This window comes from Phocoena sinus, chromosome 10 (assembly GCF_008692025.1).
Source record: "Phocoena sinus isolate mPhoSin1 chromosome 10, mPhoSin1.pri, whole genome shotgun sequence".
In the NCBI taxonomy this organism is placed as follows: Eukaryota; Metazoa; Chordata; class Mammalia; order Artiodactyla; family Phocoenidae; genus Phocoena; species Phocoena sinus.
Genome location: NC_045772.1, coordinates 7,504,410 through 7,519,155, shown reverse-complemented (window position 1 = coordinate 7,519,155; position 14,746 = coordinate 7,504,410). Strand labels below are relative to the sequence as shown.

General features: G+C 44.2%; 1 protein-coding gene across 1 annotated transcript in view; it reads left to right on the top strand.

The window, feature by feature from the left end:
* Window positions 1-118: 118 nt before the first annotated feature.
* Window positions 119-14,746, top strand: part of ACO2 (aconitase 2) — a 52,292-nt gene continuing 37,664 nt past the window's right edge. The window contains exon 1 of the mRNA XM_032645200.1: window positions 119-196. Coding sequence (XP_032501091.1) covers window positions 161-196 — 36 coding nt within the window. The 5' untranslated portion in view covers window positions 119-160. The remainder of the gene's footprint in view (window positions 197-14,746) is intronic.

The following is a 14,746-nucleotide window of genomic DNA, read 5'->3' as shown; positions in this document are numbered from 1 at the left end:
CGGGAGCTCCGCCCAAGGCGCTCGCAGGACTCGGCGCCTCTGGCGAGGCCCAGCCTTCACTGTGTTGCGTTTCTATTCAGGCCACGCCCCCTGCCCGAAGGCTTTAAGTACGCCGTGTGCACGTCATTTTCAAGCGACCTCATCTTTGTCAGTGCACAAAATGGCGCCTTACAGCCTGCTGGTGACCCGGCTGCAGGTGAGAGCGAACTGAGGGCCCTCTGGGTTCACGGGGGCGGGGTGCTTCCTCCTGTGCTTGCGGCTGTGGGCGAGGCAAGGCGAGGCGGGCCCGACGTCCGCCCGGCTTTTCGTGTACCTGTCCCTGCCTTGGGCCCTTCGCCCGAGGTCAAGGCGTCCCCGGCTCAGTCAGCTCTCCCAGCCTTGTCTCCGCCCCGCTGGAAGCGTGGGTCTCAGAAGCGGCGGCCAGGTGAAGAGTGGAGGCACCTCTTTTGAGGGCCGCACTTTCTCCCTTGTAGGGTTTCTTTTTCTTTTTCTTTTTCTTTTGCCGTTCCTCAAGGTCAAGACAAGGTGACTGGGGGGCGCGGTGGTTGTTGAGCCCGCTAGGTCCAGAGCCCGAAGGCCTCACTTCTCATCTCTCAGCAGCAGACCCTTGCTAGCCAGGTGCATCCGTGGTTGCCAAACCTGAAGTTTGGAGGAAAAAAACTATTACCTATTCCATCTTGTGGGGATCCTGCGGAACATATAGCCAGGAGTTCGTCCGTGCCCAGACGTAGTAATTAGTAACGATAACTGTAGTCTCTCACCTTTGCACAAGATTGCAAGACTTAATTCCTCATCATGTCATTTGGTTCATATAATCATTTCGTGAGATGACTGTTCTCATTTGATAGATGATGAAACTGCTAGAAAGTAGGTAAAAGTTCCTGCTCTCTCTGAGTGTTACCCAAGTGCTGTGGCCTGAGCATCTGCCCTACTATCCCTATGTTCTTGTTCATGTCAGCCTGCCCTCAGAACTTTCTGAGCCCGAGTGTGATCCTGGAGCTGACATTTGTGTTTGTGAGAGTACCAGAATGGAGTATTTTGAGTTCATAATTAGTTGCTTTTCAGTTACTAGATGGGAGGGTAAAAGACTCAACAATTTGACCTTGACTGTCCTGTTATGAACCATCTAGAAAATTGACTGTGACTGCCAGATGTTTTTTCACTCCTAACTTGACAATACTAGGAAGGTGTTATACTCAGATTCAATGTCAGGCATGTATTTCATTAATAAAAATAAAATGAGCAAGCATTTATAGATATTCTCTGACAGCCTTTTACATTTAACTTTGTGGTTCTACTTTGGATCAAGTAGCACAACTCTCATTACAGAATTGAAAAAGAAGTTTTGTACTGTACTCTCAAAAAGTATTGTGTTACCAGAAGTTTTTTTTTTTAAGTCACATTGCTTAAATTTAAACCATATGGTTGGGGCTTCCCTGGTGGCGCTGTGGTTGAGAGTCCACCTGCTGATGCAGGGGACACGAGTTCGTGCCCCAGTCCGGGAAGATCCCACATGCTGTGGAGTGGCTAGGCCTGTGAGCCATGACCACTGAGCCTGTGTCTGGAGCCTGTGCTCCACAACGGGAGAGGCCACAACAGTGAGAGGACCGCGTACAGAAAATAAATAAATAAATAAATAAATAAACCATATGGTTTAAAGCGAAATCATCATTTATTTTATGATCTCTAAATTCTGGGCAAAAAAAGGGATTTGCTAATTATCTCTTTAGATCTTTTGATTCTCCAGGTTAACAAAGTGGAAATAGTGTTTCTTTCTGATCCTCCTGACCCATGATGTAGTGAAGTTAGGCGAGATTATTTGATAAGATAAATTATTACAGATTTATTGAACTTGGAAGAGAGGACTGATATCACAAAGGATCTTGGAATGCATGAGTGTTAGACCTGTGTAGGAAGAGATCTGGACTATAGTTTCTATTCTACCCAGTGCAAGTGACCTTGAACTTGAGAACTGAAGCCCAGTTTCCTCATCTGTCAGTTGGGGATTATGTTCATTGACAAACATTTATTGAGTTTTTGGTGGCCGGCTTCCATTCATATTGTTATGATGATTGTTATAAAGTTATGAGAAAGTAGAATATAATTGTTTATGATCATCATGTTGTCCACCTTCCTCTTTTACAGATAGACAATCCAAGACCTTGAGAACCTGGGTCTCCTTATTTGTTCATTTAGCTAAGATGAATGAACAGCATTATACCACACTGTCTCCTAATAGCCAGGCTGTCTTAAGTAACGGCCAGCTACCACTATGCTCTGAAAACCTTGTAAATTTACCTCTTTTGTGTTCAGCTACATTTGAGAAGTGATGGTACTACTTTAGTTGTCGTGTCTACAGAACCCGGTCTATGCATTCAATTTATTACTACCTTATTCACCACATATTTACTGAGTATCCACTGCTTCCTCTGGATACAGTGAAGCAAAAAAAGCAGACAATTTTTGTTCTCGTGAAACGTCAGTATATTCTAATGTATTCTACTGCAGAGGACCTTGGAGATCTTTCTCAGCTAAAGTATTTTGGGCAGAAGACCAAAGGTCTTGGTTGGACCTTGGCTGGACCAAAGGTGAAGGTAGATGATAGAATGATGGCAATTACGACTACCACTAAGAGTAGCTAACATTTACCTTAGTGTGCCGGTAGTCTCACATGATCCTGTGAGAGATGGCAGATTTATTAGCCCTGTCTTATAGATGAAGAAACAGGATTAGAGCAGAAACATAGTGTAATGGCTAAGAGCATGGATTCTGGCATCACACTATCTTATTTGAATGGTGACTGATACTCACTTGCTGTGACTTTGGGCAAGTTACTTCACCTCTCTATGCCTGTTTCTTTACCTGTAAGATACAGATAATAGTATGTCTGACTTATCTAATAATCATAGTTGCAAAGTATTTAGAACCCTGCTGGCATCTAGTAAGTGCTATATAATTGTTTGTTAATTAAATTAAAGTAGACTTGTCTAGGGCCTTATCACTAGTTGTTAGTGGATGTGATTTGAATCTGCTCCTTTCTGACTCCCAAGGCTGAGGTCCCAGCACCTGCACTATAGTACTGCTTCCCTTTGGCATCAAGACTCAGCCTGTCAACCAGGGTACCATTAATGGTCCATAACCAGAAAACAGTGCTCTTTAAAGTGTTCTATTGTTTGATAGTACCTGCTACCAGGTAGGAAGATAGAAACAGTGAAGAAAATGGAGGTGAAAATTTTGAAAAGCCACATTTACTCCCTGGTTTTTTAAATTTTGTGTAAATGACCATGGATGGTAAATAAAAATGGTTGGGCACTTCCAGATACATTTTAGATTTTGGTTTTGCTTTGAGATACTGGGATGCTGAGTTCTCATCCTGTGACCTTGGGGAAGTCACGTAACCTCTTGCATGTAAATCTGAAACAGCAGTTAACTACAAAGAAGTCTGACACATTTGCAGAAGTTATAAGTGCCTGTATAAAGTGCCATGTTTAAAAAAAAAATCTTGCTTTGAATTGGGAAACAGGTCATCCCTATTCACTGTGGTACCTTCTCAGGTGTCCTATAGTCAGCTGTTGATTTGAACTGAATGAATGAATGAATGATTGAATGGATGAGTAAACAAACTTCCAATCTTAAATTTGGGCAGAGGAAGAGGGGAGCACACCATTGCCTTTTTTTAAAATTAATTTATTTATTTTCGGCTGTGGTGGGTCTTTGTTGCTGCGCGCAGACTTTCTCTAGTTGTGGTGAGCGGGGGGCTGCTTTTCGTTGTGGTGCGCGGGCTTCTCATTGTGGTGGCTTCTCTTGTTGCGGAGCTCTAGGCACGCAGGCTTCAGTAGTTGTGGCACGTGGTGCACGGGTTCTAGAGCACAGGCTCAGTAGTTGTGGCACGTGGCACACGGGCTTAGTTGGTCTGCGGCATGTAGGAACTTCCCGGACCAGGGCACGAACCCATGTCCCCTGTGTCGGCAGGTGGACTCTCAACCACTGCGCCACCAGGGAAGCCCCCACCATTGCCTTTTGAACCAGCTGTTCCTAAAATGTTTATTGAAAGCTTGCTATGTGCCTAGCACTGTTCTACACACTGAGAGTGTAATAATGACAGGAGTAGTGGAGCTTGTAGTGTAGTTCTGGGGAGACAAAATAAACAAGTAGACAAGAAAATTGTAGTTATGAAGTGGAACAAGGAAGATAAAACAGAATAGTGTGGTAGAGAGAATAGACGTGAGGATGTGGCATGGCTTTAACTGGAGTGGTTGGAGAAGGCCTCTCAGAAGAGGTGACATAAAATGATAAGAAGGCGGCCCTTCAGCATTATGGGAGGGGAGACTTGATGTAGAAGGAGCAGTATGTGCAAAGCACCTGAGTTGGGTCTGAGGGTAAGAAGTAAGGCCAGTGTGGCTGAGGTGATGAGAGGAAGGTCTGAGCAAGAGGTAGGAGCCAGGGTCATGTGGGCTCTGGTAAGGAAATTGGGTTTTACTCCAAGTGTAATGAAAATCCACTGGAAGGTTTTAAACTGTGAAGTGACAGGATCTGATTTATGATTGAGAAGAATCATTCAGGCTGCTGCGTGGATGATGAACCACTGAGGGACGAAGGACCACAGAGGGACGAAAGAGGACGCAGGGAGATCAGTGGGGCCTGTTGGAATTATCCAAGGAGTGTTGAAGGTGTCTGGGACTAGGGTTCTGGTAGTGAAGATATTTTGGAGGCAGATGGGTTGGATGTGGAGTGTGAGGGACAGGGAACAGTTAAGGATGACTTTTAGGTTTGGGGTCTGAGTAACCGATGGATGGGTGAACTCGAATTCAGTAGTCATGTGTTTGCATAGTACTTGCAAAACTTAGTCAGGAGCCGAAGTTCCTTTATAAATTCAATAAGTATCTGTATTTCACAGGTGAGGAAGCTGGATGGGGTCAAGTGTCTTGCCACAGGGTCCCTCACTTGAGTATGAGCTTCATGTCTGAAGTGAGCCCTGTTCATCTTGGGCATTATTCTGCTACCTGGTGTCTCCAAGAGGGTCATCTGGGAAGTATTTAGAATGAGGATTGGGGCTTGAGCCGTCTGTCTTCATTGGCTCAGTGTTCTTTGACACACCTTATTTTCCCAGCAGGTGGTTTGGAAGGCAGTGGTAGGCTCTGGGCTTCTCAGCGTAAAGGAGGGGAGGGACTGCAGGGAGGCTGCTTTGTGGGACGGGAAGGACTTGGATGAAGTTTGTCAAAAGGTACAATCTTCTGGTTATAAGATAATTAAGTATTAGGGATGTAATGTACAACATGATACATATAATTAACACTGCTGTATGTTATATATGAAAATTGTTAAGAGAGTAAATCCTAAGGGTTTGCATCACAAGGAAAACAATATTTTTCTATTTATTTGATTTTGTATCTATATGAGATGATGGATGTTCACTAAACTTATTGTGGTAATTATTTCATGATGTAAGTGAAATCATTATGCTGTACACTTTAAAACTTATACAGCTATGTCAATTATATCTCAATAAAACCGGGAGAAAAAAATTTTTAATAAAAATAAACCAAAAAAAAAAAGGCAGCACATAGAATATCAGGAACCTTAGGAGACTTCGTCTACCACATACTTACCACGTGGCTTCGAGCAAGGTCTCTACCCTCTGTGGCTCTCAGGTTACACATCTGCAAAATGGGGCAATTCATAGCTACCCTCCAATTAAGAAGGGTCCTGAAGGCCTAATAATATTTGGAAAGTTCTTTTTTAAAAATATTTATTTTATTTTTTTTTTATTTTGGCTGCCCCGGGTCTTAGTTGTGGCACGTGGGATCTTTAGTTGCGGCATGTGGGCTTCTTAGTTGCGGCATGCAGGCTTCTTAGTTGCGCATGCATTCTGGATCTAGTTCCCCCACCAGGGATCAAACTCGGGCCCCCTGCATTGGGAGTGTGGAGTCTTACCCACTGGACCACCAGGGAAGTCCCTGGAAAGTTCTTTGAACTCTAATACACTATAAAAATTTGTGAATAGTTTATAATGTTATTTTAAGAATAGGCCTTTTCTAATACTGAGACAAAGGACAGACTTTTTCCTTAGATTGTTCCAGAATGAACCTGTAGAAGCCTTTCTTTATTTAGGGGATCCTAAAAGGCATGGAGAATGATTTTCTTGGGTTCATTCTGAAAAGCTTGGGCCAAAGGAAAGGGCACCAGCTTTGCTGTGTGGCCCTGGGCAAAATAGTTACGTTCCAGAGCCTCAGTATCTTCACCTGTAAAATAGACACAGTATCTTCTGCCTCTGAGTATTAAATAGGACTGTGTATACTTGGGGGAAATCTGATGCAGGGTATGGGCACTTGGTGAAAGTTAGTCTGTGTCTTCAGTCCTGGAGATGGTCTACAGCCTCCCTTGCCACAGCATTATCCTCAAGACTGGTTCTTGGGATTTCCCTGGCAGTCCAGTGGTTAAGACTCGGCGCTTTCACTGCTGTGGGCCCAGGTTCGATCCCTGTTCAGGGAACTAAGATCCTGCAGGCCGTGAAGTGCAGCCAAAAAATAAATAAATAAAAAATAAAAAAGACTGGCTCTGGGAAAATTGCTTGCTCCTCCCGTGCTGTCCATGGATATCGGGTATGTAGTAGTTGTGCAGGAGAATCTTTTGGGTACTGTCCTAAGAGAGTTGGGAGAAGAGGCACAAATGAATCTACTGGCTTCCTGTTTTCTGATTCTCTAAGTTGAAGGGCAGCATTGAGAAGATGTGCTTTAGAATTACATTTGCATTATCACCATGAAGCTCCTCGGGGAATTTAGGCCCAGTTAGGAGAATTTCTGCCTTCACCCTGCAGAGGGCGAGGCAGTTTCCAGGTGGGAGCTTCGATCCTGTGGCCACTTGTGGGGGTCTGCAGAGAGGCCTCAGGGATTCCTGTAACTGCCACACTTCAGTGCTTCGTAGCTGGGCTCCTTCACCTTCGGCTGGACGTGTGTGCTGTTACTGTTTTGTTGTTGCTGCTCACTGAGAGCTGCAGAGCTGATTTAAGACAAGGGCCTGACTATAATACACTGGGCTGAAGCAAGAAGGGGAGGGGGCGAGCTGGGTGGAGCTAAATTCAGGCCAGACCATCCAGGAACTTGCATGTGTGGTGGCATGTTTAGTCTGCCTCGCGGCACCGTTGGCATTAGAGATACTGATAATGAGCTGTCAGCCCCGCTGTGCCAGTCACTGAACTAGGTCTTGGACAAACACTGCTTCACTTGATCTTCACAAGAACCCTAAGATGTGGGTGTCATTAGCCTGTTGTCACCATGATGAAATAGACCCCCACTGGTTAAACGGCTTGCCCGAGGTCACAACCAGCATGCAGCGGAGCCAGAGTTTGAATGCAGGTTTGTTTGAGTGCAGAACTCAGGCTTTTTACCACTCAAGCTGTTCCCCCAGAGAACTCCCCTGGGCATGGAGAGTAGAAACTAGATCTCTGAAGAGTGGGCTGGATAGAGGGGACACAGTTCGGTTGGCTCCGTGCCCTGTTTGCATATGGATCTATTTGAGGCCATGATTGCCTCCTGCCCCAAATACCAGCAGAGCTTGAGAGGGAGAGGCCAGAGCTGTGGGTCAGCCTCACAGGCTGCCTGTTGAGCTTACAGAGGATGCCCTTTGTAAGTATTCAAAGGGCTGCTGCCCCGGGGGGCCAGAGCAGGGTTTGGGATTTGTATGTACAGTGTGCCTAGCGTCTCTGCTCCAGACAGCAGCAAAGGAGAATTAGGCAGATGAGTGAATCTGTCATCTCATTACTTAAAGGAACCCCTTACTGCGTTGGAGCCCATTTAGAGGCTGTGTCTTGGAGAGACATGGCTCCCTGCCCCCTTTCCAAGCCTCTTAAAAGGACTGTTCATTGCTCCGTGAACAGGCACTAATGGCTCAGCACAGCCTCTGCCAGAGGCCCTCACAACTTGAATTTGAAAGCAAGATGAAGAGACTAGTGTTCAAATCATGGTTCTTCTTTCAGTGTCCTAGGCTCTGAATATAGAGTGGTGATCAGATTAGACAAGTTTTCTGCCTTCATAGAGCTTACATTTTAGTGCAATTATTTACCTTCTTATCTGTCTGAGTCTCCATTTTCTCATTAAAACAGAAGACAGAATGACCTATAACAATCCCACTTGGCACAGTTGTTGGGAAGATGACATAAGATAACCTTTGTGATCTTGCTTGGCACAGTTTTGTTTGTTTCTTTTCATTTTATTTCTTACCAGACTCCCTGGTGGGTCCGCTTTCGTTGTATTCCTTCCTTCAGAGTTTGTTCTGTGTCAGTAAATGCAGGATCAGGAGAGCCTCCCTTACTCCATGAGAGCCCTAGAGATTTGTATCCCATCCAGCAAGGGAGGGGGCACTATCGAACCAAGAAGCCAGATTCCACCAGAGGCGTTGAACAGTTGGGACTGAGCCACCATGGAGCACTGAGCCCACCTGGCTGCTGGGCCTGTGGAGGTTGGGAGACACTGTAGCATAGTGAGAAGGGCATGGGCTCAGCAGGTTCCCAGCTGTGTGACCTTGGGCAGGCTACTTCCTGTCTCTGAGCCTCTCCATCTTCAGGGCAGTTAGGGAGGCTGAGCTCTGTCCAGCAAGGTTTATAAGAGTGGCTGGCATGGAGCAGTGTGTTAGCTACTGTGATTTACTCCAAAACAGATCTGAGGGCACCTGGCTGCTGGTCACCCTGATGGGAGACTCCCACCCAAGTAGAGGGAGTTTTATAACGAGGAAGTACTATAGGAATGCTTAGAATGGAGAAGACACGATTATGGTTTTTGGTGATTTGAAGGGCTGAAGTGTGGAGGAGTGATTAAGCTCATTTGATCTGGTTCCAGAGGATGGAGCTAGGAAGTGTGCTGGGTACTTTCACGTAGGTACTCTCCTTTAATCCTCACTACAGCCTGTGAAGGTGTTATTCCCACTCACAGATGAAAAAAGCTGTGTTTAGAGGGCTTAAGTAAAAACACACAAGGTTACACAGCTTGTTGCGGGTAGAGCTGGGATTTGAGCCCACATTTCCATTGCTAGAATCTGTGCCTGATTTAGTGGAGGTGTGTTTCAGTTCAGAAGCATTTGTTGTTGTTGTAAAGTATTAGAATTGTCTAGTAGTGGAACAGACTTTCTGGAAGAAAATGAGCTTCCTGGATTAATCATGTTGAATCAGGGGCTTGTAGAGGTTGCTGAAGAGAGGTTTTCAGCCTTGAGGCTGCCCTTGGCCCCCTACTTCCTGAGAAAATGGAGGCTGAGGGCTTAGTGGAAGTATCTGTTTTAGATAAGGGCCTGGTATTTACTCATGAGAATCTCATAAGCCCCAAGACTTGGGCTCCAAGCATGGGGGAAAATTTTCCCATTTCCTAGTTGTTGTGACATCTGTGTGGATGGCCTATGGATGATCTCTGGAATGTCTCTGGGCCCTGGGGCCAGGTTGAACCAAACATTGAGTATGTTTTACTTTTGGACTTAGGAAGTAAAAACAAAACCCCAATAAGTTATTTTTTAAAAAATACGCCCAAGTCATCATCCTTCTTTAAATAATACTGATGTGGACTACTCATACTTCAACCACAGTAGTCAGATATTATAAGACTCAGTAATATCTATTTTTAAGGTAAAATTAATTTCTTACTTTTTTTTCATATTTGTAAAGGTACCCCTTGTAGGAAACTTGGAAAATATAGAAGTATAAAGAATACCATAAAATTTACCTATTATTGTTTGTAATACCCAGAGATAACCCACCCCCACCCAGAGATAACAATCATTAACATTGTAGTATATTTCCATCTAGTATTTTTAAAATGTTATAATCCAAATTAAAAATATGTTTAATAATACATGTGTTATAAATTTATATTTCTTTAAATTTTTTTCTGATTTTCAAAGTTCAAAGTAAATACATATAAAAAGTAAAAAATTGTCCATAATTTCACCCTCCAGGGATAGCTACTGTTAACAGTTTGGCATCTATTCCATTTTGATTTTATCTGATTTCTTTAATTCATTTGTATCCAAATCAATACTTAGAATTGCCAGGGTTCACTTGGTGCTTGGAAGGCTCAGTGTTTCGGCTTAGAGCCAGGCTGTCTTTGAGTGCTGGTGTATCTGTGAGACCTTGGGTGAGTTACTATGCTTCTCCTGCCCTCAATTTCCTCATCTGTTAAATGGAGCTTGTATACAGTAGGGCTGTTCATCCATGTAAAGTGCTTATAACTTGGCACTCAATAGAAAGTATTAAGTATCACTATTACTACTACTACTAGTAATTATTATTATTATCATTGTCTTTGCTTAGAAACCTCAGCCCTACCACCTGTTCAGTTTGGGTTCAGTAGGTATCCTGGTGCCAGGGACTATGGGGAGGTGTAGATTCAGCACAGACTGGTGTTTAGTGCCTCTCTTGGAGTCGCTGTTAAACACCACAGGGTACCTGGCATCAGGCCAGGGGGTCTGGTGGAGGGGACTTGGGGTAAGTACTCCTGGATGGGCTCTGGGGAGTTGTAAAATTGTGTTGTTTTATGTGTTGTCTAAGTTTTCTCCATGAAATCTGTCCTCCTTTTTTGAATGGGAGGAAAAACCCTAGTAAAGGCTATTTAAAAAACAAAAAACAACCTGCTTAAAAAAAACAAACAAAACAAAAAAACCCCAACAACCTGCTTTGTAGCATTTACATAATAATTGCTATTATTTGGGAGCTCATTCACATAATTTCAGACCTCACTTAATACTGTGGGTATTTATTCCCTTTTTCCAAGTGAAGAAACTGGGTTCATATATAAAATAGATAACTAATAAGGACCTACTGTATAGCACAGGGAAGTCCATCTACTCAGTACTCTCTGATGGCCTATATGGGAAAAGAATCTAGAAAAGAGTGGAGGTATGTATATGTATAACTGAGTCACTTTGCTGTACCCCTGAAACTAACACAACATTGTAAATCAACTGTACTCCAATAAAAATTAAAAAAAGAGAGAAAGAAACTGGGTTCAAAGATGAAACCTGCTTGACACCACACAACTAATAAATGGTGGAGCTGGGCCTTTGAGCTATATCTAAGTTCTTTTCACTGTGTAAATAAACCACAGGTCATAATTCAGCCTCCTGAATCAAACCTGCTGGGTTTCTAGCCTGACCTTCCACCATCTCCTGCTTTGTCTTTTACCTCGCACCATTTTGAGTGACTTGTAGCTCCTGCACAATTCACTTGATGATTCTGTATCTTTTTATGTACTATCTGTCCTCTGAGTGCCTTGCAAACCCTTATTTATCCTCCACAGCTCTGGTCAGGGAAGTCTTGCCTGGGCCTCCCAAGCAGAGCTAATTGTTTGCTCTCCTGTACTCCTGCCCCTTGTGTGTGTTTCCTTCCTCAAGCAGGTCACAGTGGGTTACATTTACTGCTGATTGTGGCCAAACTAAGGTATATAAGTGTAGGGACTGTCTTATTCTTCTTGGTATCTGTGTCCTGTTGCTTGGCACAGAATAGGTGTTCAAGTGTTAAAATACAAATGTGCTTATAGGAAATAGGTTACATGATAAGCCACCATCAACCTACTCCATTGAATACTTTTACCCCTCTTGAATGCATTATCTACATGGCAGCCACAGTAACTTTTTTTTTTTTAATGCAGATATAATCCTGCTTCAGTGACTTCCCATTGCTTTTATTTTTTTAAATTTTATTTATTTATTTTTGGCTGCATTGGGTCTTCGCTGCTGCACGTGGACTTTCTCTAGTTGCGGTGAGCGGGGCGACTCTTTGTTGCGGTGCGCGGGCTTCTCATTGTGGTGGCTTCTCTTGTTGTGGAGCACGGGCTCTAGGCGCGCGGGCTTCAGTAGTTGTGACACGTGGGCTCAGTAGTTGTGGCTCGTGGGCTCTAGAGCGCAGGCTCAGTAGTTGTGGTGCACAGGCTTAGTTGCTCCGTGGCATGTGGATCATCCCGGACCAGGGATTGAACCCATGTCCCTTGCACTGTCAGGCGGATTCTTAACCACTGTGCCACCAGGAAAGTTCTTCCCATTGCTTTTAGAATCAAGTTAAACATTTAACATGTCCTACTGTAAAGCCCATACGAAAAAATCAAAGCCTGACCAATTGATTGGTAAAGGTACAATGAACCACTTTCATATTCTGACGGTTCATTACTTATATACAGACTGAGAAGAGTAAGCTGAAGTTGCCAGCTCCTTGGGTCCTAGTTGCATACACCGAAAAGGGTGGCACCAAAACAAAAGGAGCTGATGACTGCACTGAAAGCTGTGACAGCCTTGATGCCACTAAGCGGGTTTATATCCTGCAGCTCTAGTTTGAAGAGTCCAGGGCAGAAAGCTCTATACCTCATCAGATCCTGGGAGGCGAGGAGAAACTGTCTCATGACTGCCTCCCAGGGAGATAAGGAGCAAGTGGGAGAGGGCCTCACAACTCCTTTAGAGGCCTTCTACTGTCTGGTGTTCCGAGGTATTCTGCCAAGACTCAGATAAACTATAGTTCAGGGTTGCTGCGGTGCTTTTCTCGTACACCTGCAAGGTCCGTCATGATACCTAGCTCTATTTTACGTCTTAGCCTTATTTTCTGCCGTTTCCACTGCCCTTTGCTCTCTTTGCTCTAGCCAAGCTGGCTTTCTCTTTCTTCTTTCAACTACAGGTGCTTCCCTGCCACAGGACCTTTGCACATGCTGTTCTCTCCGCCTGCCGGGTTCCCTGGATTCCTTTTCCTAAACTGCACTTTCTTTGCCTGGCTAACTCCTAGTCAGGTTTCAGTTCTCAGATTAAATATCACTTTCTTGGAAAAGCCCTTCCCCTAGTCTAGATTAGGTTCTCCAGCTTTATACTGTTATAGCGTTATAGCTGCTTAACCTTTCTTTCATAGCACTTCTCATATCGTTGCTTCCATAGTTTCTCTAGTGATTACTTGATTATCACAAGTAATCAATTACAATAATCTAGTGATTATTCTTCACCAGATTGTAAGTTCAGCAATGGGAGGGACTGTGTCGTCTTGCTTATCTCACTAATTCAGGCACCACAGCACAAAGTCTGGGGCTGGATAAATATTTGTTTAATGAATCAGTACTACTTCAGTTTTTTTTAAAAAAGTAACTTTATTTATTTTTAATATTTATTTATTTATTGGGTTGCATGGGGTCTTAGTTGCAGCAGGCTGGCTCCTTACTTGTGGCTCCAGGGCTCCTTAGTTGTGGCTCACCAGCTCCTTAGTTGTGCCACACAGGCTCCTTAGTTGTGGCATGTGAACTCTTAGCTGCAGCATGCATGTGGGATCTACTTCCCTGACCAGGGATCGAATGCGGGCTGCCTACGTTGGGAGCGTGGGGTTTTATCCACTGTGCCACCAGGGAAGTCCCTGCTTCAGTTTTAATTAGGGTGGTAGTGTGGTGGAAAAAGTGTCAACTTGAGAATTAAGTGACTTGAGTTCTGCTCCAAACTGCTGTTAACTAGGTATGTGACCTGGGGCATTCTTCATCTGTCACGTGAAGAAAAGATATCTGGTGATCTGGGGACACTTTGGGTTTTGATAATCTGTGATTCTAGATGAACCATTTAATTAGCCAAGTTCTAGAGGGATGGGATTTAGGATGAGACTCCAGCTGCCTACTTGACATCTCCACTTGGGTGTCGGACAGAAAAACTCCCAATCTCACCCCCAAGCCTGCTCTTCCTATTGCCTTCCCCATTTCAGTTTATAGCAACCCCATTCTTCCAGTTACTCAGGCCCAAAACCTCAGTGGTATTCTTGACTTTCCTCTCATGCCTCTTGGCCAGTTTGTTAGCAAATCCTGTTGTTAGTACTTTCAGAGACTATCCAGACTCCAACCCCTTCTCACCACCTCCACCATTACCACTCTGGTCCAAATCACCACCATCTTTGACTGGGATATTGTGTTGGCCTCCTATCTGGTTTCCCCGCTTCCTTCTATTCTATGTACAGCAGCCAGAATGGTCCTTATAAATAAGTAGGACCATGTAATTCTCATTCAGAATTCTCTGTTAGCTTCTCTTCTCACTCAGAGTAAAGTCCAGAATCTTTACTGTATTCTACAAGGTCCTGTGCCACCTTTTCTTTTTTTTAAAGATTTGTTTATTATTTATTTGTTTTATTTATTTTTGGCTGTGTCAGATCTTAGTTGTGGCATGTGGGTCTTCGTTGAGGCATGCAGGATCTTTCGTTGTGGTGCATGGGCTTCTCTCCATTTGTGGCGTGCGGGTTTTCTCTTCTCTCGTGGCGTGTAGACTGGGCGGGTGGGCTTTGTAGTTTGCGGCACGCAGGCTCTGTAGTTGAGGTGCACGAGCTCAGTAGTTGTGGCGCATGGGCTTAGTTGCCCCATGGCATGTGGGATCTTAGTTCCCTGAGCAGGGATCGAACCTGTGTCCTCTGCATTGCAAGGTGAATTCTTTGCCACTGGACCACCAGGGAAGTCCCTAGGTCCTATGCAATCTTGGTCTTACCTCTTACTGTACTCCTCCTTGTTTATTCTGCTCTGGCCATACTGGCTTCCTTGCTGTTCCTTTTTTTCCCCCCTGTATATTTTTTACTTTTAAATATTTACCATTTTAAGAATTTTAAGTGTACAGTTCAGTAGCATCAAGTACATTCACATTGTTGCACAACTATCACCACCAGTCATCTCCAGAACTTTTTCACCTTCCCAAACTGAGACTGTAGCCATTAGACACTAACTCCCCATTTCCCCCTTCCCCCAACCCCTGGCGCCCACTCTTCTGCTTTCTGTCT